The sequence below is a fragment of the Sceloporus undulatus genome, chromosome 2, assembly GCF_019175285.1.
Source record: "Sceloporus undulatus isolate JIND9_A2432 ecotype Alabama chromosome 2, SceUnd_v1.1, whole genome shotgun sequence".
NCBI lineage: Eukaryota > Metazoa > Chordata > Lepidosauria > Squamata > Phrynosomatidae > Sceloporus > Sceloporus undulatus.
Genome location: NC_056523.1, coordinates 295,208,363 through 295,232,679, shown reverse-complemented (window position 1 = coordinate 295,232,679; position 24,317 = coordinate 295,208,363). Strand labels below are relative to the sequence as shown.

The following is a 24,317-nucleotide window of genomic DNA, read 5'->3' as shown; positions in this document are numbered from 1 at the left end:
GCAACTGTATTGGAGGGTTTAAATATGAGCAAAGGAAAGTAGGTAGCAATCCATGTTTATTTTCCAACAATCAGCAAACCAACAATTTTACTCCTCCAAAGGAAGTAATCCTTTGGTTTAAAGTCAAGTACGTACCAGGTAATGTGTATTCCTACAGTCATGATGAGTGGGCAGTACCTGTGATGTTATTGACTTTTCAGGGGGAAATGTTTCTTTTATTAGAAATGTTAAGGTAACATGGTTAGGTATGTACACTATATCAGTTGTAATAAGGTTTGGATCTGTTAGGAGTGGTGAGAGAATGACATATCAGGAACGAATGGTGATTGTCAAAACATTTGAAGGGATTTTGAAAAGTCTGGCTGTAGTAAAATTGGTGAGGAGTGATGGGAGAAAAGGAGAGTAGAGTCTAGACTAGGGAATTAGTGCATGGGTTTAGGAGTTGTGTGACGAGGAGAGTTAAGGTCTGAGTTAGCTAGGAGTTGAATGTGAGAGATGTGAATTAGCTGTATTAATTAATTAGTCTGTATATGATGTTCATTTCTGTTTAATAAATTGTTATTTTTATATAATTGACTGTGGAAGTTTTAAAGGGTTTTAATTATTTTTGTAATTTGATGGTTATAACCTGTATTTGGTTGTCATGAATAAACTGTTCTTACATTATAACTTTTGCCTCTGGGTATGCTAAATACAAGTGGAGTCTCCCTTATCCAGAATGCTTTGGACCGGACAGTTTGGATTTCTTTGTTTCTTTCCTATTTTTGGGGGGGGGGGGGGGGGTGGAATGCTTGTATTTCCATATACATACATAATGCAATATTTTGAACATGGAACCCAAGTGTAAGCACAAAATTCATTTATGTTTCATATGCATCTTATATGCATAGCCTGAAAGTAGTTTTATACAATATTTGTAATAATTTTCTTCATGAAACAAAGTTTGTGTACTCTGAACTATCAGAAAGCAAAGGTATCACTCTCAGCCACCCATGAGAAAAATTTTGGCTTTTGGAGTATATCAGATTTTTAAAATTCCAGATAAGGGAGACCCAACTTATATTGGGAAGCTTGAATTAAAACACAATTTCTGTGGCAGCAGCAGTTCTTAAAGAGTTGTGATGTCCAATGGGGATAGAGGGCACCCAGGAGGTCCCCACAATTGGAAGCCGCGAGTGCTGGGACAGGAGGAGGTTCTCACATTGGTGGCAGAGGTTGGAATAAGCAGCATTAGTAGCGTCATTTATATACCACTTCATACTGCACTAAACAATCTCTAAGCAGCTTACAACTGTAAGCTGCTTTCCCCAGACAAGCTGGGTGCTCATTTCAGCCATTTTGGAAAGATGCCAGGCTGAGTCGATCCTGAGCTTCTGGCTGGGATTGAACTCACAACCTTGTGGTTTGTGAGTGAGTGTTGCAGTACTCACTTCAAACTAGCCTCAGGGCAGGATATGGAGTTGAGACTGCCATGGTTGCCTAAGTCGATGATCTCTGTCTGGGCATCGACAAGGGAAGTGTGACCCTGCTGGTGCTCTTGGACATCTCAGCGACCTTCGATACCATTGACCACGGTATCCTTCTGGAATGCCTGAGGGAGTTAGGTATCGGAGGCACTGTCTTGCAGTGGTTCAGGTCCTACCTCTCGGGCAGAGTCCAGATGGTGTCGCTTGGGGACAGTTATTCATCCAAGAGGGGGCTCATATCCCTCAAGGTGCGATACTGTCACCAATGCTATTCAACATTTACATGAAGCCGCTGGGAGAGATCATCTGGAGTCAGGGATCAGTAATGGGCTGGATGAGGGAAAACAAACTCAGGCTGAATCCAGAGAAAACGGAGATACTCGCGATAGGTACCTTAAGTCCAGGGATGGAGATTTGTTAGCCTGTCCTGGACAGGCCACACTTCCCCTAAAGGAGGAAGTTTGCAGTTTGGAAGTACTCCTTGATCTCTCCCTGCAGTTGTCATCTCATATAGATGTGACGGCCAGAAGTACTTGGTATCAGCTTGGTCCCTACCTGGACCGAAAGGACCCTGAAGCAGTGGTACTTGTAATCTCTCGTTTAAACTTCTGTAATGCGCTCTACTTGGGGCTACCCTTGTACCAAGTCCAGAAGCTACAATTGCTTCAAAATGCAGCAGCCAGATTGGTCAACAGCACATCTAGGTTTGACCATATAACACCAAAATTGAAATCTCTTCACTGGCTGCCAATACAAGGTGTTGGTTATCACCTTTAAAGCCCTACATGGCTCGGGCCCAAGTTACTTGAGGGAACACCTCTCCCTACACAATCCGCCCCGCACTCTCAGAACATCAGGGAAGTATTTACTGGAACACCACAATACTAGATTAATGACAACTTCCCACAGGGCGTTTGCAGCAGTGATTCCAAAATTATGGAATAGCCTACCGGAAGAGATCCATTGCATCACTACCTTAGAGGTCTTTAAGAAGGCACTCAAAACAGATCTCTTCCGGCAGGCTTTTCCACCAGACTTTATATAAAAAACCTATGACAATATTGCACTCTTGACTATGATCACTGACTACTGATAAATTGATTTTAGAGAACTAATAGGAATTGAAAAATTCAGTATTAGTGTTTTATTGCTTATATTAGTATTTTGTATTATTTGTATTATCTTGTATTATTTTATTGTTGCAATCCCACCTCGATCTTTGGAGAGGATGAAAATATAAATCAACTTTATTATTTTTATTACTGACATTTAACCACTGCACCACCAGAGCTACCTCACATTTGGTTGCAGTAGAGGTACAGTGCGCCCGTGTAATACGCGGACGCACTACATGCAGATTTCAGCATATGGTGAAAGCCGCGCAGGAGCATGCGGGGCGGTGTGTCCCATTTAGATTAATAGGGCGCACCACTGCCACATGCACTAGCCCCATTACTTTCAATAGGGCTCGAGCATATGCGTTTTTTTTACGCGCAGGGGTGGTGGTGGTCTGGAACGGATCCTCCAGGTAAAAAAAGGGTGCATTGTATAACCAGAACCTCACATTTGATGCTGACAGTGCCTAACAATATGGGTTCTTTAGCTGATGCTAGCAAACACTATATCTGAGACTTTTCATAAACATAACCATCTGTATGATTTTTGTATAATTTGTAATTCCAGATTTATGTTTACCTGAAGAACAAAAGCAATGTCTGTATATGCACACATATATTATAAATATTTGAGATTTTCTGCTAAGCTGTCTAGAAAGCAGATATGTCAAAGCCAATACGATATCAAATGCATGACAGTTCCTCAAAGCAAGGAACACAGGCTATTATTTTGTTGCAACAAAATATTACCGCAGTAGGCCTGCTCCAATAATCTTTCTAACAGGAAGTGAAAGAAAACTGTTGGAATGTACCAACATCCAGAGAAAACAGAAAGAAGGTGTTGTTTTTAATGTAAATCTTTCTAATGTAAATGTGATTTTCTTTTATTAGCTATACTATAATTACCACAGGAATCTTCTCAGGTAATGTTGCACAGCATTTCTTTGACCACTACGTTGAAATCCTACCACTAACACATTCTAGGTTTGCTTATTAAGCCCAGATTTGGAAGCATTCAGGAGTAATATATGCAAATGCTATTTTTATAAATTGTTGGGGTTTTCTTATAAACTGCCATCTGATTTAGAATACATTCAAGGAAATTACACATGCCTAAACTCCATCAAGCAGAAGGCAATCTGCCAATTAAATATGTACCTACCATGGGGGTTTGATAAAACTCTAGTTTTGCTGCCTACAGCAGCAAAGAGAATTGTCATGCCAATGAACAAAGTTCATAGGTACCAGTCTGACTGCAGATGAATCCAATTTCTTCTGATCCTGTATCAAAAGCGCTTTTACTTCCATAGCCTAACACTTTTACCTTACGTCATATGAGTCCAACGATTTTTGTTGTAGTCTCATTTTTACTCTAGCACAATGGTAAACAAAGTGCAGCTTGTCCAACCATATTTCTATCCCCTCAGATGTCCACAGTCCCCCTCCCCCAGGTTAGAGGTCAAAATGTTTTTGCCAAAAAAATTACCAATAGTGCCCAAAGCCTCTGGGTAGCATTACTGTCTATTGCTTTACATGGAAGGGGGGGCACCTTTTTTTTTTAGGGTGGTATATGCAACCATTTCCAAAAAGGAAGCGCCTATCTGTTTTTTTTGGCCACATGCTTTGTAGGATGCTACTGGCCATTTGGGGGCAAAAATGTTTTGGAGTCCGAGTTTTTGGGAGGGATGGGGAAGAAAAGAGGAGGCATCACTATTTGGGTCCCATGGGAGACATGTAGTCCCCCTAACCAAACAGCTAGCCATCCCTGCTCTAGCAAGTAGTGTAAACAATGCTTTACACTGCTTCAAATCCTGTGCTTGCTTTTACACTCTATAAAGTAGCCATCCACAATTTAGTGTCCTAAATTAGATGTGCTGGACTGCAATTGCCATGACTCCCAGCCAACACATCTGGAGGACATCGCAGTACTTCTCAAATAGTGGGGCGCGCCCCCCGGGGGGGGGCGTGAGGCTCCGTAAAGGGGGGCTTGTTTGACCAATTTTATAGACAAATGATACTATTTACAGTCGCGCAGGGGGCGCGAAATGTTTTCTTCTTCCTGGGGGGGGCATGACAGAAAATAATTGAGAAGCACTGGGTTAAGGAAAGGTGATAAGATCAATGCATCAACATTCCTGTTGTTATACCCTAACTGTTTTGTGGACTACAACCAATGTGTCACTAGTTACAGTGAAAGAAGCAGCACTGATCAATTGGTTCCTAGGACAAGGATGTTGAGCTTCCATATGTTGTTGCTGCAGCTCCCATCACTGCTCACAACTGCTTATGCAGGTCTGATCTGCTGAGAGCTGCAGTCCAACATCATCTGCAGAGCTGCACATTTCCCATCCATAGGGAGGCTAGTTGTATATATACATATTTATATACATTGCCAAGATCTGTCCATTCCTCTCAGCCTCTACTACCAAGACTCTAGTCCATGCCCTAGTGGTTTCGCGACTAGATTATTGTAACCTCCTTCTGACAGGGCTTCCTCTTTCACACCTCCATCCTTTAATCTCTGTCCAGTATTCAGCTGCCTGTATTGTCACATCCGCTCGCCGCTTTGACCATGTTTCACCTCTTTTATCCTCCCTTCTTTGGCTCCCCATCCCCTTCCGCATCCAGTACAAGCTTTTATTATTGACTTTCAAAGCCCTCCATGGATTGGCCCCTCCTTACTTATCTGACCTTCTTTCTCCTTACATTCCTACTTGCACCCTCCGCTCTTTTAGTCAAGGTCTCCTGTCCCAGTGTAGGACTACCACTGCCCCCTCCCGAATTCGTCCCTTCTCACTTGCTGCCCCTTACTCCTGGAACCTTCTTCCCCCACATGCACACCTCATCACTTCTCTACCCAGTTTCAAAACTGAGTTAAAGACTATACTGTTTAGAGAAGCATTCCCAGAGGCTAGCCCCTCTCTGACCCAGGAAGCCTCCTTTTAACCATTAATTAAGAAGCCAAGCACTTCCTCCAGTCCATCTGCCTTGGTCGAGGCCTCGGAGGTGGAGAACTGCTGGACCTGATCCCATTCCCCACCACCACTCCCTTCTCCTTTTGTGTTGTGTCTTCTTAGATTGTAAACCTGAGGGCAGGGAACCGTCTAACTAAAAGATTGTATGTACAGCGCTGTGTAAATTGACAGCGCTTTATAAATAAAGGTTAATAATAATAATAATAATAATAATAATAATAATATTTATCCACAGGGCCAACACTTTAAAGTGATTAGAACCAGCTCATCATTTAAAAGACATACCTGGTCTCTTCCTAAGGCTACCAGAATCTTTGGATTTGTAGTAATTACTGAAAAACAAAAATGCCAATATATTTTAAAACTAAAAGCAAGTTTCCTTACAACATATGCCAAACATTGGCTGAAGCAATTGCATTTCCTTCTAGTACAGATCATTACAACAGATCTCACTTACCTGTATCTTTATTTTTTCATACCTATGGGTATAGGGATGCCGTAACCCGGAGGCCCCCGTGACAATCACGCTTTTGGGGGGCCCCTCCCGGTCCCGGCCCGGTTTGGGGGCCCCCCATTCCTTGTTCCCGGTTCGGGGTCCTCTCCTCCTGCGGCCATAGCCGCTGCCGCTAATGCGGCTGGTTGCGGTGCCAACCCACCTCCTCCTCCTCTTTGTGGTGGGCTGGGCAGCGCCAACCTACCTCCTCCTCCAGCTCCGCCTTCTTCTTCCTCCTCCTCCTCGGCGGCAGAAGCGCTGCCGCCACCGCGTCAGGGCTTGCCCACCCGCGCACGCGCACACGGGGCTCCAAAACAGGAGCTTGTCCCTTGCTTTGGCCAGCCAGCCATTGGCCAGCTGGCCAAAGAGGACGGACTCCTTGGCGCACGCCGCCCAGGCCTCAGCAGGGGCCAGCGGCAGCGCGCGCGCCTGCCCAACTTCCCTCTGTGTGTGCGCGCGCGCCTGCCCTGCTTTCCTCCACGCGCACGCGCCAGCCATCCTGAGGAGGAGGAGGGGGGAGAGGAGGAGGAGGAAGGAGCCGGAGGAAGGGTGCCTGAAGGCCAGGGCAGAATTGGGCCAGAGGAGGAGGAGGAGGAAAGCTGAGTCAGTGGCCATTAGGTCTGCCTTGGTTTTTTTGGGGTTTTTAAATTATTTTTAAAAATATAAAATACTTATTTTATTTTATTTCATTAATTTTTATTATTGCTTGTTTTTATTTTATTTCATTAATTTTTATTATTGCTTGTTTTATTTTATTTCATTAATTTTTATTGCTTGTTTTATTTTATTACATTAATTTTTATTATGAAATATATACACCCCTGCCTTGTTTTTTATTTTTTCCCCATTATTTTTTATTATGAAATATATGCAAGTGCATTTTCTGTGTATTTATGGCGCTTTGAATGCTAACAAGTCTGCCTTTCTTGGACAATTATAGTGATGATGATGATGGTGATATTGATATCAACAAGCCTCTGAGGCACGGCCAATGTAACTTGCTGTGATTTTTACAGTGAAGAAAAACCACAGTTCCTTGACCAAGTACACACTTCTGAGAAGTACAGTTGAACCCGAGGGCAAGTACATTTCTGCCATCTGTCTAGGAATAATGCCAAAATGTCCTCCATTTTGATCATGCCTAAAAAACATGCATTTATATTAACATTTAAAAAAAACCCCATTTTTTTGCACGTCCTCCATTTTAAAAAATGTTGCCCTACATTTGAAAATGTTGCCCTACATTTGTCCCGGTTTGGAGCTCCTGACTTATGGCAACCCTATATGGGTATAGGTTGCGGCTGTCTCATCCAAAATGCTCCAAAATCCAAAATGTTTGGAGTTACAACAGAAATAGTGTGCCATGTACATCTGCAAGACCGGAGAGAGATGAGAGGCTGGAAGGCTCCCTGGAGATCTCCTGTACAGTAATCAGGTCCCTTGTATAAAATAAAATGGTGTAGCATTTGCAGCGTGCAGAGAGAGAAACATCAAGTTTTAGAACCCTACGTCTTAAAAAATGCATGAAAAACACAGTGAACTTTTCAATGACTGGGGCAGCAGTGGGAGGAAGGAAGTAGCACCAGAAGCTGGAAAGCAACAGGACACAGGTAGCACAGACTTGGCAGCAGCAGTGGTGCCCTCTGCTGTGATGGACAACCAGAAATCAAAGTTCCTTTCCACAACTGTCTCTTTCTGCAGCCCACAAATACTCCTCCCATCACCGCCCCAGTCATTGAAAGGTTCACTGTATTTTTCATGCATTTTTTTTAAAAGCAGGTTTTTGAAATCTTCCTATGTATTTCTCTCTGCAGGCCATAAAAACTGTAGAATTTTATTTTATATAAGGAATAAAAGAGATCTCTGAGGAGCATTCAAGACAGAAGCAGGTGACTGGCAAATATTCCAAAGATATCTAAAATACTTCCAACCATTGCAGATAAGGGAGATGCAACCTGTAAATTATTTGAACATACAGTTTGGGTGGGTTTATATAAGGCTCTGGCACCTTTTGTCTCCTGAGTGACAAGGAATTCATACTATGTAGTTGCTTTCTGTAACAAGTATGAAAAGCTGCTAGGTAAAAGACATGACCCTCCTGATCCTAAGGAAATGCAATGCATTTCTTTCCTCCTTGCATAGGATTGTAGGAAAGGGTGGCCAAGAGGGATATCTTCTCCTTCCTCTTGCAATGCAACTTTTGGAAGAAGTACAACACACTTCAGTCTTGACAATTTCTTCTTGGCATGCATAGTAAGGAAAGCCTCTAGTAATCTAAGCCTGGTGATTATCTGCATGGAGATATCTCCTGCTCCTTGGGAATCTGGCAAGTGTATTTGTGCTGAATGGGTCTTTGCTGTAGTGGACATCTCTGTGTTGAACTTATTCCTTGCATATTCTTCTTCAGTTCTAAATGAAGCTAATAATTTTCTGTCATCCAGAGATCTCTCATTATTCTTTCCATTAAAAACTGTTTTATTGTAATACTGTTATAAAAATAATGTGGTTTCTGCAGTTTTCCTTGTGTTGTTTGTTAACAGGAATTTTCTTTGTGAGTGTGCCTTACATCTACACGAACGAGATTAGCAAATTCAGGGGCAAAGCAGACTGCTCCCAAGGAATGGCTTCTTGCCGCCCCTTTGAGTGGTGGATCGGGGCCATGGCAACCGCACTCCACGGTCCCGATCTGGCGTTTTTCTAGCTCAAAAAGAAGCAGCAAAATGCCGCTCCTTTTTGGGATGGAAAAAAATGTCCCTTTCGCCACACCTGCGGGTCTTCCACATTTCTGCTGTGCTGCAGGAACATTCCAATGCTGACCGCCATCTGGTTGCCAACTTGGGGGCAGAGTCGGGACATGCGGATTCCACGCCTCCACACCACCCTGAAGCCAGTTCTTTTTGCCAGTCTGTACTGGCAGTCACACTCCTTTTGGGGGGAAATGTCATGTTGCACAAAGCAATAATCCATCATCATTAATCTTTTGACTTTCCCTTCCTTGAGTTACATTTAGTGGGCATGTGTATTTAGAACACAGAGGAGTTAATTGCTGAACTGCCATTCAACAGTTTGATTGTATTATATAAATAAAAATGTTACAATAAAGTGAAATAATACATCTTAAAAGTATATTTGAGCAGTAGACAAACCATGAACAGAACAAACAAGAAAAATAGCATAAAGAATTAACATCATGGGGACAGAACAAGAATTAATACTGTACTTCACATCTTGCAAAGAACAACATTCACCAATGGGTGAGATATTAATAAAGATGAGGCATATGAACATATTTGGTGTCTAGGCAGGCAAGATCATATGGAAAGAGGTGGCCCTTGAAATCATGAGACAAAAGCACTAAGCACTTGTGGAGAGTGTGTACGATGACTTTGTGGAGAAATGGGCCATTTCAAACTTGATTATGAGCATTTTTTGTAAATAATAAAACCAAAGCTTGGGAATTGTAAAGTGAATGCTTTTGAATAGAACTAAGCAAAAACTTCCATACTATTAAACATGCTATGGAGTCTTTACTGAGTACATCTACTGTATATATTCACGTATAAGTCTAGAAATTTAGGTCAAAAAAGTGACCCAAAAACCCTGAGTCGACTTATCCATGGGTCAATGTAAGTACTGTATCTTAACTCTTATTTAAAAGAAGAAACTATGCCCTGAAAGGCAAGAGTATAATCTGTCCTGGAAGCACTGATCCATCCAGCCTTAAGTGTAAGCACAAAGAGCTACTGTATATCAGCTGGAATTTTGTAAGTTCTTTGACATTGTTTTGCTTTGCTTCATCCTTTGCTATGTGCCCCTAAATTTTACCCTCGACTTATCCATGGGTCATAGCAAAATTTTGGCCCCAAAACTTTCCTTTGACTTTATAGTTGAGGATATACGGTATGTATAAAAATAATTCGGTTCTAAATAATTTAGACAGGCCAATAAATCTACACTGAGAAAGAAAAAGAAGTCTAAAACAACACTGTTTCAGAAAGTAATTAGCAGTAGATGTAATGCCAGTGAAATAGGCAATAAAAAAAATCATTCAAAGCAGAATCTAGGCACAGCAAGGATTTTCAGTGCCTTTATAAAGAAAATCAAGTGTATGCATACTTTATTTTTAGTTATAATTTTTTGTAAGAATCTAGCAGACAAATCATTTGCAAGTAAAGGTTCTTATTTGTTTGACTAACACTGGTGCCTCGGGTTACGAAATTAATTCGTTCCGCCATCCTTTCGTAACCCGAAAATTTCGTAACACCGAACACTTTTCCGTTAGCACTGGAAAGCCTATAGCTGCACTTTGCAGCATTGATTTTTCGCGCCGAAATGAATTTCGTAACCCGAAAAATAGTTCGTAACCAAAACAGTTTTTGCCAATCCAACTTTTTTCGTCCCCGGAATTTCATAACCCGATCATTTCGTATCCCGAGGCACCAGTGTATCTAGCTCACTCAGCTTACTGAATCCCCTCCCCCCCCCCACACACATATATTTCAATTTCTGAATCTTGGGAAAAATGTTTATAGATTGATAATCCCTTATCTGAAATGCTTGGGACCAGAAGTGTTTTGGATTTTGTAATATTTGCATATACATAATGGGATTTTTAGGGAGATAGTCCATGTTTAAAAAGAAAATTCATTTATGTTTCACATGCACCTTATACACATAGCCTAAAGGTAATTTTATTCAGTATTTTAAAATATTTAATCATGAAACAAAGTATATGTACACTGATGCATCAAAAACAAAGGTGTCACTATCTCAACCACTTATGAGCAGGTTAGGCAACCTTTTTGAGCCGGGGGCCGTGTTGCTGTCCCTCAGACATCTGGGGGCGAAGCCAAAAAACAAATATTAAAAAAATTAAAAAATTGAATATAAAATAAACCAGGCAAATGTAGGACAAAATTTCAAATGGAAGACATTTTTTTTAAAAAAAAATATGGAGGACACATGAAAAAAATTGCTGATTTTAAAAAAATGTTAATTAAATGCATTTTCTGAGGCTTTCTATAGAGAATTGCCCCAAAGGCCCGGTGGCAATCGGCGGCAGGACCAGGCTGGGGCCAGTCCCAAGGCCTTGCTGGGCCGCATCCGGCCCGTGGCCGCAGGTTGCCTACCCCTGACTTATGAGAAATGTTTTGGATTTGGTAGCATTTTGGACTTCAGATAAGGGATGCTGCAACCTGTGTTCATATACTGTGCAATATTAATAGGATAAGTCGGACATTTTGTGTAGCATATCATTTTGACATACGTTATGGTAGTTAAGTTAAATTCATAGTTAATTTAGAACATAATGTCTTCAAGCTAATTTTCCCAGCAAAAGTAGGACTCAGGAATAGGCCTATATTCAAGGTGGATTATATATTGAAAGTTAAGAGGGCCACTATTCGTGAAAGGCAAGGGGCTTTGGAATTGTGACGGATTTGGGGGATATGTATTTTTTTTTAACTAAAGAACTGAAAACTATTGTTCAACAGGACAATCTAGCTTGCAATTAAAGTGATACAGTAATGATACTGTATTAACCTGCACAGAATACATAGAAGTCCTTATAAAAAAGAGCCTTCAATACCCATATTACAAATAACTTCTGTTGCCTTTTAGCAAGATGCCCTACAGCTGTGGTCTATTTTTTTTTTTTTTTTTTGCTTAAAGGTGTTCAAACACACAAAAAAATAATGAAAATCTGAGAGCAGAAAAAAGCAATGTACATAGATAAAAGAAGAACATGAGAGCTATCAGAGATAATACACGAAAGCCCAATGCCAAACCAATATATCCTTTCAGTGAAAACTCCAAAACCAAAAATAGGCTCACTTGAAAGCAATGATGGAAAAGTGATTACATTTGACCTGAATGAATCACAGAGTAGTCAGCATTCAACAGAATGAAGGCTATAAGTAGAATATTTTAATATATCAAGAAATCGACTTGGCTCAATCCATGTTAATAGAATATACTAAAATATTCTCTTGAGGGAAAAGCAATCAATGTTCCTCACAGCTTCACTACAGCATGGACACTTTTGCCAATCTTTCGTGTCCTTTAGTTCAGACAATATCTAGAGGCAACTGATGTAAAACAAACCGAATCTGAAGCGAGTTAGATATAGCCAATATCTAAATGAGAACACTGGAAAGCCCATAAGGGTTGCCATAATTGTCCACTAAAACCTGGGACAAAATGTAGGACAAAATCTAGACCAAACTGTAGGACAACTGTAGGACAAAACTCAGCCCAAAATGTAGGACATTTAAGAAAAATGGAGGACCTTAAATTGTCCACATTTTGGGCTGAGTTTTGTCCTGCAGTTTGTCCTACAGTTTGGTCTAGAAGATTTTGTCCTACATTTTGTCCCAGGTTTTAGTGGACAATTATGGCAACCCTACTATGTATCACTCTATATCCCATGCTCACTGTGTTTCTTTACAGTAGCAGATAATCAACCTGCATGCAATTAAATAGGCATAGGGAGCACTGTCCAAAGACAGTTGCCACACAGAGCTTGGAAAAGTTACTTTTAAGACTACAGATTCCAGAATCCCCTGGCCAACATAGTCATTTGCCATATTATTGGGGATTTCTGGTAACTGTACTTGAAAAAGTTAACATTTCAAAGCTTTATGCATGCATTGTGTGTGTGCCTGAAGTTGCTTGTTGACTGACCTTAAATTTCATATGGTTTTCTTAGGCAAAGAATACTCAGATGTGGTTTTGTATTCATTGGCAGTATCCCATCCAAGTACTAACCAGGAGTGACTCTGCTTAGCTTCCAAGATCAGACAAGATCTAGTGCCTTTAGGTATGTAACCAACTGTTACTTGTGGAATCATATTACAACTGAAGTGATAGAGAATGAATATATAAACATGTAACACAAGACTGAAGGAAAGGAAAAAAAGGTTTTGTGTCCCATAAAAACCAAGTTTATCGCTTCTGAAAGACTTTTCTCTGTAGTAATCTTATTACTTTGGTGTCAAGGAAACCCAGAGCATTTAGAATGAAATTTCAATAGCTAATAAACAGAAATAAATTTTGATGACAGAAATTGCTCAAGAAACACAAGAAAGTAGGCCTAGAAATACAGCAAAGTTGAAAGAAGTAAAAGTTGAATGTAATTAATCTACAATGATTCCACACAAAACCCAAACTTTTCAAATACCTAAGATTTCATAGCATTTTAGTTTAAAGTTTCATTTAAAAAAATATTCAAATAAAACACTGTACCTTCTGGTTTTCTCTTTTGCCACTGGTTAAACTCTGCTGTTAGAGCCTTCAAACGTTTCATTAACAATGAAAGCTGTCAAACATTCAAAGCATTTAAAAGTTCAATTAAAATGTATTTTGTTACACAGAATATATATGTGTATATTTTAAACTAAACTTTTAAAGAACAGGAATGGAAAGTTTCACAAACATTCCCATCTCTTAATCTTATGAGTTTGTTATATGAACGTGCCTAGACTAATTCAAGGTCTATGTAAACTGTCCTTCTAAGGACCATGTATTTATTTGTGTTATCTTTTACTAGAATAAATTTTAGAGTAAAGCTGCAACTGGTTCTCCTGTTAATTTCCTGATAAACCATGGCATAATAATAAATAAGGGAAATATAGATGTTGACACAACTAATGGATAGGACTGGATTCTGGAACCTTGGGAGCTGAGATGACTAACACGTCAAATCTTAGAAAATCCAAACAGATTCAGACCAACAGATATAAGACAAAGGACAGGTTGCTTACCTGTAACTATAGTTCTTCGAGTGGTCATCTACGAATCCACATAAATGAGTTATTCTGCGCCTGTGCAGCAATTTTGGATCCTTCTGGAATCGCTGGGGGAAACTTTTTGGCAGTAGCTCCGCCCACCCTCTATATAGGCTCGGTATCTTCCTGCCCTTCTTCAGTTCAAAAAGTCAGCCGAAAGAGCAGACCTAGGAAGAAAGTGCAGGACATGACAGAGGGGAGGATGGGCGGGATTTGTGTGGATTCGCAGATGACCACTTGAAGAACTACAGTTACAGGTAAGCAACCTGTCCTTCTTCTTCGTGGTCTCTGTGAAGCACACAAATGGGTTAGACTGACAAGCTGATCCAGACCAGGAGGAGGAAGTGTCCTGGCAATAAAAAAATTTTAACCAGAAAGACAGGGTCATTGTCAATTATTAACAGCGTCAACTAACCTCGGTGAATGCCGGAGAGGAGAACAGCTCTGCTGAAGGCTGCTTCACGACAGTGTCTGGTATCAAGCCTGTAGTGCTTGATGAAGGTCAGAGGTTGTGAACAAACAGCAACCTTGCAAATGAGATTCCAGACAGGAAGGCGGAGGACGTAGCTACCGCCCTGGTGCAATGGGCTCAAATTGGAGCAGGGGGAGTCTTCCCAAACAGTTCATAAGAAAGATGGATAGTGGAGGTCACCCATTTAGAGAAACGTTGTGGTATGACTGGGAGTCCCAGTTTGGGATTTGAATTGCAGACAAACAGTCTGGGAGAACGCTGAGAGGACAAAGTCCTGTCGAGGTAGTAGGCCAGAGCCTGCCTGACATCGAGGGAATGGAGTCGGCGCTCCGTGGCAGTGGTCGGGTTCGAGTGTTCCCCACAGGGAAAAAAGGTGGTGGACAACATGAGGGCTGAGCTGCCATTCGTGACAAGAGTCCGGAGCTCTGTTCAGCTTGACTGCAAGTTTGTTCTCTTCCCCAGAAAGATGGATGGCTTGCAAAGTGATGTTTTTGGGAAAACACCAGTTTCAGATTTTCAGCATGAGGTCGAGAAGCATGGTAGGTCTGTTGCCACCCTGTTTGTTGATGTAATACAACACTGTTGTGTTGGTGGTGAGGAGGACCATCTGGTTTCGAAGTGCAGGTTCGAATGAGATCAATGCCTTCCATACTGCCTGCATTTCCAACGCATTGATGTGGAGTTGGTGCTCTTTGGGTGACCACCTTCCATGAACGGAGAGGTTGTTGCAGTGGGCTCCCCAGCCGATGTTGGAAGCGTCCGTGGTGAGCATCACTTAGGGCTGTAACGATACAAAAGGCATGCCTCTGCATTGTGAGGGTCCAGCTGCCATTGGAGGGAGTGGGCAACCGGTGTCGGGATAGTGATCCACTTTTGAGGGTGGTCGAAGGCCGAGTTGAAAACGGACAGAAGCCAAGACTGGAAGGGCCGCATGTGAAGTTGGGCTCAGGGGGTGAATAGGTCGTGGATGCCATGTGGCCGAGAGTGACCTGAGCTGTCCTTGCTCTGATGCATCTGGAGGCGAGGCAACATTGGATGGAAGATCTGAGATTGACGAACCTGTCGTGAGGAAGATAGGCCATCAAAGTTGTGGAATTCATCCTGGCGCCTATGAAGCGCACGTGTTGAGCTGAGCAAAGTGTGGATTTGTCCATATTGACCATCAGTCCCAAAGCATAGAGGAGCTTGAGGGCGAATCTGATGTTGGCTAGGAGCATATCTTTGGTTGGGGACACAAATAACCATTCGTCGAGGTACGGGAAGACGATGATTTTTTGTTGGAGGAGGTATGTTGCTCGGAGTCCGGATTTGGATGAGATTTCTTCTCCGAACATGAAGCCTCCTTGTCCTTCTCCTTAGAGGACTTGTATTTTTTCTTGTCTGATTTGGAAATGTCCGAGTATTTCTTCTGTTTCAGAGATGACGGCTGGTCTCCTTCCGTTTTTCTGGGGTTGGTGACCTGGGGCCAGGAGCCAAGGGTTTGTCCTCAGCAGCATTAGCTTTGGCAGGGACCACGGAGGCAGAAGAAGAGGGCTTGCCCTTGGCAGCAGGAGCCTTGGTAGGAACCCTAGATTCAGTGGGAAGGTTAAAGATCTGTGCATATAGCATAGAATGAGCTGCATCTCCCTATTCTTCCTGGCTTGTGGGGTGAAAGCCATGCAATAAGGGCAAATCGTGGTGGTGTGGCCCGCACTCAGGCAAACGAGGCACAAAGAGAGTCTTTCGTGACTGGGAATTTTCCCTCCACATTCCATGCACTTTTTAAATGTGTGCGAAGACATCATAGAGATTTGAAGTAGACGAGAGAATGGTCAAACAAGCCGAGTGTTACCGGTAATCAGATCCCCAAACAAGCTGAATCACTATCCAAGAGATAAGTCAGAGCCAAAAACGTGGTCAAAATCGAAAGTGAATGGAAGGAGCGAATTCCAAGTGAGGTTCCTATGCTGCTCATGCGGCGGACAAAAGGAACTGAAGAAGGGCGGGAAGACACCAAGCTTATATAGAGGGTGTGTGGAGCTACCGCCAAAAAGTCTTCCCTAGCGATTCCAGAAGGATTTGAAATTGCTGCACAGGCGGAGAATAACCCATTTGTGTGCTTTGCAGAGACCACGAAGAACTTTAAATCTCCATAAGTTGTAGGGGTTGTTTGGGCACTTGGATGTCCACGTGTCACCATCGTGTGGACAGGGTCGTGGTGAGATGGCGCACAGGCGCCAAAAGTATGGCTGGGCGCGTATGGACACCCAGCCCTATGGAGCCCTAAAATCGGCCCCAGGCTGGCGCAAAGTGCCAGTCTATACCAGCCCTTAGTGTGGCAGAAAGATTTTAAAGGTAGGGTAGTAGGCAGGAAGAGATATAATAACATGTGCCATTTAGATCATATTGCACCATGTGTATGGCTATATTGCTAGAAGATACTTCCAAATTTTCATTCAGTAGGTACAGAAGAGTTTCTTACACCAGAAGCTTGGTGTCAGGATAGGGAGGGTTAGAAAGAAAAAGAGAAACAGAGCTGAATAGTACCAGCACACATTCAGCTGCTGTGGATCAAGCAAAACAATATGTCACAATGGGTACCATTAAGAATAATTTGTGTCATTAACATGGATAAAACAGCACAAATCCCACATTATCATCTCAAGCATTTATTAAGTGTAATGGCTACAAGGAGCCCCCCCCCCCCCCCGAAGTTCAGAGGAGAATCAATTTCTCTAAGTATCAGGAGATAAGACACTACCTTTCTTGCCTGGTGTTTTGGATTTTCCAGAAGTATTTGGTAAACCACAGTGGGAAAAAGCATGGTAAAGTAGATTATTTTATTTGATCAAGCAGGACTCTTCTTTTGTTATGTCTACATATTTTGGAAACATTATACTTATTGAGATTTTTTTTGTTTTTGAAATTTTTGCTTGTCTGCAATGCAGTTCAAAATATGTAGACTTTAAGCCATATGTCGCCAACCTGATTCCCTCCAGACTTGTTAATGTATACCTTATCTAAATACCAGGCAGCATAGTTAGGAAAAGCTGCTTAATGTCCATGTTACACCTTTGGGATTAGGTTTGCTGGACACTGAATACTTAAATGAATGCATATCAAACAGGATTGGAAATCTATTTATCCTGACACCCATTGCACATAAAACATTTTTCACGGATGGTTCTCAGAACAAAATTCTAACCATACCTTGGGATCTGAACCAAGAGTTTCCGATTCTTGAAGTGCTAATTTGTTCTGACACTTAATTAAAAAGAAAAAAAGACTGATAAAATATACAGACATCCACATTATTCTTATTCTCTCCTTCCTAAGCCCAATCAAGTGATCATTTATTATTCTTTCAGAATTAGAGCATTAAAGGCACATTTAAGTCATAATTAAACTGAAGCTCCTCCTCCACTGAAGAAATAATGCACTTTGATATCATTTAACTGTCACCACTCAAATTCCATAGCACTGAGCCATCAAAGTTAAAGTGGTGTCAAACTGCTTTATTTCTGCAATTTATTTCTGGAACAATCTGAGATTTTCATTTTAATTGAAGAGGTAAATTCTGAATTTTCTTCCATAGAAATAAACTCAACCTATGATCACTTAACTTTGGCAGAACTGTTCCATAGTTTTCCTGTTTTTGAAAGTATCCCTAACTTTGAGGTATTTGATAACATCTCTAAGTATACATTTAAATCCATCTTTGTACCCATGCCTAACAACATTCTCTGATATTTTTTCCAATAGCAAATGTGTATGAATGCGTGTAAACCCACTGGGTGACCTTAGGCAAGTCATATGCTCTCAGCCTCAGGGAAAGGCAATGGCAATTTGGCAAACCACCTCTGAACAAATCTTGCTAAGAAAACCCCATTATAGAGTTGCCAAAAATCAGAAACAATTTGAGGGCACACAACAACAACATGCATTATCAACATAATAAGTACAGTCTGACAGAAATTCTTTGTTTGGCCTTATATTTATTCTACTCAATACTTTCACTTTTGTACAGTGCGCCCACGTTTTATGCAGGCATGCCAGAAGAGCCTGTTGTGTGCCCCGGAAGAACTAATGGGGTGTGCACCCATGGCAGTGTGCGCTGCGGACACAAGCCCCATTAGTTCCTATGGGGCTCCAGCATATGTTGATTTCCTCTTATGCGGAGGGATGTGGAATGGATCCCCACATAAGTGGAGGGGCCACTGTATAAACATAAAGGAAACAAGGATTAACTTTCGATATGTCATTTCAGAAATTATTTGTTTTCTCTCTAGAAAGAGTGTTCTCAGTTCATCAGCTTGCTCAGGCACATAAACAAACATAATAGAGGAATAAAAAGCAACAGAAGTACCTAATAGTAGATTTCAACGTCATAGCTGTGTTCATCTGGATCAGTATTCAAAAGGTTCTTGTAGCACCTTTGAAACTAAAGGCAAATGTACAGTAAGGATATATATGTATCTGCAGGAATCACTCTGCTCCTGGTCCGATCTGTCCAGAGAGCATATGGCCACATCTGCAGCAAAGTTGCTGTTTTAAACCATTAAATCATCTTAAGAGAATCCCAAACTTACTCTGTAGTTTCTAATTTGGCCTGATCCAGTTGTTCAGACAGCAAACAAAGTGCCATCTCCCTGCTCAGCACAGGGAAGGTGATTGTTCCTCTTTGGAGTCATTATTGTTGCTACCTCACTGGCCTTCGACAGGCTGTCGCTTCTGCTGAGGTCAGAAAGAGGTAGAGTAATCCCCTCCTTGTTGATCATATGATGGGCACTCCCTTCTGACCTTTGCAGAAGCGACAGTGACAGCCAGACTCTCTCAGGGAGCTGCTTGTCCAATGAAGCTGCAGTGGTAGCACCAAAGGAGACAGCTGATGTATCTGTCCATCGCCCTGTGTGCACAATGACATGGCATCACACTGGATTCAGCCCATAGACTTCAGTTTATTTTGTTCTCTCAGTTAGTTATTACCAAAGGTGCTACAAAAGTCCTTTTGCATACTGAAATATCTTATGTTAATCTCTGCAGCCAGCTCACTAATCACATCAGTGTACATCAATATTCAACTCTAAAAAGCTGATTTTTACCTCTTCCATTTGTTTCCATATTTCTTCACATTCTTCTAAGAGTTGTTCTTTGGCATCATTGGAACTTAGTAAGGGGCTGGTGATTGTTGGAGACATATCTTGCTCGTACAGAGACATATTCTTTGAAAATATTTCAGCCTGCAAATAAGATTTATAGTCATTATACTCTTGTAATCCAGCTAGAAATCATCAATAACAAGAGATAAAGTTGTTTTAAATCAGTGATTCTCAACCTTTGGTCCTCTAGATGTTTTGGATTTCAACCCCAAAGGTCCCAGCCAGGTTGGCTAATGCTCAGGAATTCTGGGAGTTGAGACCCCAAATATATAGAGGACCACAGGTTGAGAACAAGTGTTTTAAACAAATGAGCCTCAGTTATAAATTGTCACGGGAAACACCCCCAAAAGAATCAAACATACCCTAATCTGGGAACATCAAAGTGTTGCATGTATAGAAATTATCAGGTATTATCTTTCTTGACAAACACAGAGAGGTCTAAAAATTTATGTTTAAGTTAAAATGTTCAGAAAAAAATTAGAGCCATGGAAAAAACCCAGAAATTATAGTTGGTACCCAGAAAAGATGGTGCATGAACACAAAGATCGTCCAGATGTGCATACAGACAGGATTTCTTTTTTGGCTCATTTTCTTTTCTGTATCCATCCCCACATCTAAAGGACTGCTACTCAGGTTATTCAAAAGCAGTTTTCCAGGAGGCTGTTCACACTGATATAGGACAGTAGCTGAAAATATTTTGTGTAAGTGCATCTTTTCCATAGTTTTGGTCTACATTATGACATTTACAAAATACAGCTACAATTCAACTGATCAGTAGGCTCTACTTTATTCCTTTGTGTCATATTTGCCATTTCATTGTATACATCCATTTATTAGCAAATAAAAGCAATGGCATACTATTATACTGTGAAACAATTGTGAGAGCTGTGAAAAATAAGCAACCTGTCCTCCTCCTTTGTGGCCTGTAGCTGGTCAATCAAAAGGTTAGTTTGCCAAGGTATGGACATCAGAATAATCAAGAATACAGCCCAGCTCCAGATTACATTCAACGTTCCCATGGGCGGGGTACAGACCGCCGCTTTGCGGCGGTCTGCCGCCGCCGCCGCCTAGTCCACAGGGGAGCCGGAGCCTCCACACGGCGCGGCTCCCCTGCGGACTGAAAAAGAAGCTCCAAAATGGAGCTTCTTTTCAAGTCGCGTTTGCGACGTAGCGAGGCGCCAGGGGCGCACTCGCTACGTCACAAAGGACGCGACGCGTACGGACGCTCAGCGTCCGATACGCAAAGATGGCGCCAGCCATGTAGAAGGGCCGGTGCCATCTTGTACGGACGGAGTCCGTACTAGGCCCAGGGGCGTCTAAAAGAGACGCCCCTTTTTTAAAATAGGATGTCCTCCGGACGTCCCAAATGCCGGTGCAGAAAGCACCATGGTATCTATTCCTCTGTGCCACAAATACAGAAAGCTGACCATGCTGTCACCCAAAACAAATGTAGAGGATGGTACTCCTCAAGTAGTACAGCTATATAGTCCCATAGCCATGAAAAGGTAATTGATGTTGCCACCTATTTGATAAACCATTCTGCAGAACCTGATGACCTTTTGTGGCCTAAGTAGCTTGGAGACCTTCAAAGGAAAAAATGGTTCAATTGATATAGAAAGCAAGGAATTTTCAGATGTCACAAGACTGCAGAGAGATTCTACATGAATATTGGTAGAACTATGTCTTCTGTGAGATGAAACTGACGGACATCCTTAGACACGAAGGCAATGTTTGGCCTGAGGCCTATTAAGTCCCTATGGAAGACAAGGTATTGCTGACCATTCTGTAATATACAGACATCCGTTGCTCAGGTAGCAGATATAATTACTAAAACAATTAATTGTATGGAAACCTTCATAGTATGGAGGTGCAAGTCACATATGGATCCCATCTCAACTACTTGTAATTTAGTTTAGTAACTACCACGAATAAACCCTCCTTTTTCTCCTTCCTTCTCTCTTCTGTCTCCACTGGGATTTCAGATTTATAGACATCTCTTAAGATGAAAGAAAGATATTAAGTTTGGTGGAGTTTTATGCTGAAGCTAACTTCTGAAATTTCTCTTTAAATCAGTGAAGCATTTTCAGATACTTGGGAGACAAGAATTTGGGTTTTTCTCTTTCATTCACATTTTTTTCATGTCATTGTACGAATTCTTATTTCCTAATTCTATCTTTGTGGCTGAATTTCATCAAGAGATACTACTCTTTAGGACAGATAGATATATACAGTAAATTGATTTTTTGATTTATTTGAGTTAATTTTTCCCCTTCCAACTATATGTGCTTGCTTTTTGGATAAGGCTGTGCAGAACTGACCCCAAAATAACTAGGGTATTTGGGATCCAACCAGACTAGGCAATTTCTGAAAGGGCTGCTTTGTCAATTGCTTTTGCTTATTTCTAGAAATTGTTCCTGTGTGTGTGTGTGGTTTTTACTTTGGCTGATCCATAAGACATTTGGTTAAGATTGTGCCTGGACACATTTCCATTTAAACTTTGACAATTTAATAAGTGTTATACTTTAGGCTTTGACTACTGAAGTAGAAAGGCTGGAGGGAGCATCAGTCTTATGGTTATTTTGCATTTGTTTCATTGTAATTTCCTTAATACCTGTGCTGCCATAGTTTTAGCATCTGTGCCTAAGACAATACTTTGTATTCTTTTCTTAGATCCAAAATACACTGCAGAAATAATGCAGTTTGAGACCACTTTAACTGCCCTGGCTCAAGGCTAGGGAGTCCTGGGAACTGTAGTTTTGTGAGACATTTGGCCTTCTCTGTTAAAGAGCTCTGGTGCCACAATAAAGTACAATTCCCAAGATTCCCTAGCACTGAGCCAGGGCAGTTAAAGCGGTCTCAAACTGCATTATTTCTGCAGTGTGTTTTGGGCTATAGTCCAACATTCAAACCACTACGCCATGCTGGCTCCCTTGAGGGTTGCTAGGAACTTAATTATTTCACAGCTATGACCTTGGGCCAGTCACACTCTCTCAGCCTCACAGGATGGCAATAGCAAACCCCCCTCTGAACAGTCTTACCAAGAAAACCCCATGAAAGGATCGCCATAAATCGGAAACGATTTCAAGAAGGCACTCAACAGTAACAACAATGTTTTAGTAAAGAGGCCATTGCTGTTGTTATCCTGGCGATCATCATTTTTTAAAAATATTACTACTTTGAACACTTTGTGCAGAACCAGTACTTTCCTATACTTTCCTATTCCCGATGGGACTGAATGCTAGTGGCAAGAAAACACCACTATTATATAGTCCTAGGTCCAGTCTGCACTGCAGAACTGATGCAGTTTGACACCGTTTTAACAACCACAGCTCAATGCTATGGAATTCTGGGATTTTGTAGTTTCGTGGGGATGTTTAGCCTTCTCCGTCAGAGAGCTCTGGTGCCCCAACACCAAACTACAAATCCCAGGATCCCATAGCATCGAGCCGTGGCAGTTAAAGCAGTGCCAAACTGGATTATTTCGGCAGTGGGTCGTAAATGGCTTAGGGAGTGAAGTCGAAGGCAGAAGACGTTATAAACCACCCTGGGCATAAAATTCTGTTTGTAAACACTGGCAGTTTTTAATCATGAATTTTAAATATGATTTTTATATTTAATTATCATTCTATGTATTGCAATATAAATATTGCATAGATCTCTTAATATGTGTATTTTATGCAGCTTAATATCTGCATTTTATGTAATGATTGTGTTTTAACTCTGTTATAACCTGCCTGGCGCCGTGAGGAGATGCGGGTAATAAATAAAATTATTATTATTATTAACTCTCAGGTCAGAATGCACAAGAAAACCATTGAAATCCACAAACACCTCGAAAACATCAGCAGAAAAGAAGAAACCCTTAAAGTAAGCAGAGTTTGGCTACCAGTCCTGCAAAAGACCAAGATCAAGACCTAGCAAAATGCAAATGGGAACCAAACAGGGAGAAGGGGTTTCTTAGAAGATTATGATCACTAATTAAACAGACACTAATCCTCTTTGCATATCCTCCCACCCTGAGGCCTTGCCATTCAACAACAGAGCAATACAGAGTACTGTAATGTGGAAATCACTCCTCCCAACACAGTATATATATTAAATATATAATGCTGATCGATCGATCTATTATGTTGTCCCTCCATATTCGCTAGGGTTAGGGGATCAAGACCCCCGTGAATATATGTATATAGCGTGTGTGTGTGTGTATATATATGATGCTGGCAAATATATATATATATATGGAGAGAGAGAGAGTGTGTGTGTGTATATGTATATATATATATATATATAAAATGCTTATATATATATATTGAGATAGTGTGTGTAGTATATATATATATATATATATATAGAGAGAGAGAGAGAATGTTGGCATATATATATAGAGAATGCTGATATAGATAGATAGATAGATAGATAGATTTATGGAGAGAGTGCATGCGTATATATATATATATATATATATTATAGAATGCTGGCATATATAGAGACACAGAGAAAGAGAGAGAGAAAGTGTGTGTATATATATATAGAGAGAGAGAATGCTGATATATATACATACATAAAGTGTGTGTGTGTGTGCATCTATATATATATATACAGAGCGAGAGAGAGAGAGATTAACAATACCAGCCTACATCTCTATCTATATACCTCTTACTGAGTCTTACCATGGTGCCTCTTCTTGCCCCACAAAATGGCCGCCTCCTCCTCCCGCTGCCTTTCAAAGCGGCGGCCTCCGCGTTCTCATTGGCTGCTGGCGAAGAGGGGGCGGGGCAAGCGTAACCCTGACGTCAGCGCCCGCTCAGGCTTCAGAGTGGCCGCCGTCGCGGAGCACGTGACGTATGGGACAAGATGGCGGGCGCGGAATCGGC

At 41.3% G+C, this 24,317-nt stretch overlaps 1 protein-coding gene across 2 annotated transcripts in view; it reads right to left on the bottom strand.

Moving 5' to 3' along the window:
- Positions 1-24,267, bottom strand: part of CENPK (centromere protein K) — a 28,022-nt gene extending 3,755 nt beyond the window's left edge. Inside the window, exons 1-5 of one of the 2 annotated variants that reach the window (XM_042453523.1) lie at positions 24,114-24,267; positions 19,387-19,524; positions 17,495-17,548; positions 13,292-13,364; positions 5,842-5,888 (exon numbers count right to left, since the gene is read on the bottom strand). In XM_042453523.1, the coding sequence (XP_042309457.1) occupies positions 5,842-5,888; positions 13,292-13,364; positions 17,495-17,548; positions 19,387-19,524; positions 24,114-24,116 (315 nt within the window). In that variant the 5' untranslated portion in view covers positions 24,117-24,267. Of the gene's footprint in view, positions 1-5,841; positions 5,889-13,291; positions 13,365-17,494; positions 17,549-19,386; positions 19,525-24,096 lie in introns of both variants that reach the window. The other variant, XM_042453524.1, reaches the window with a different exon arrangement.
- Between the last annotated feature and the right edge of the window lie 50 nt (positions 24,268-24,317).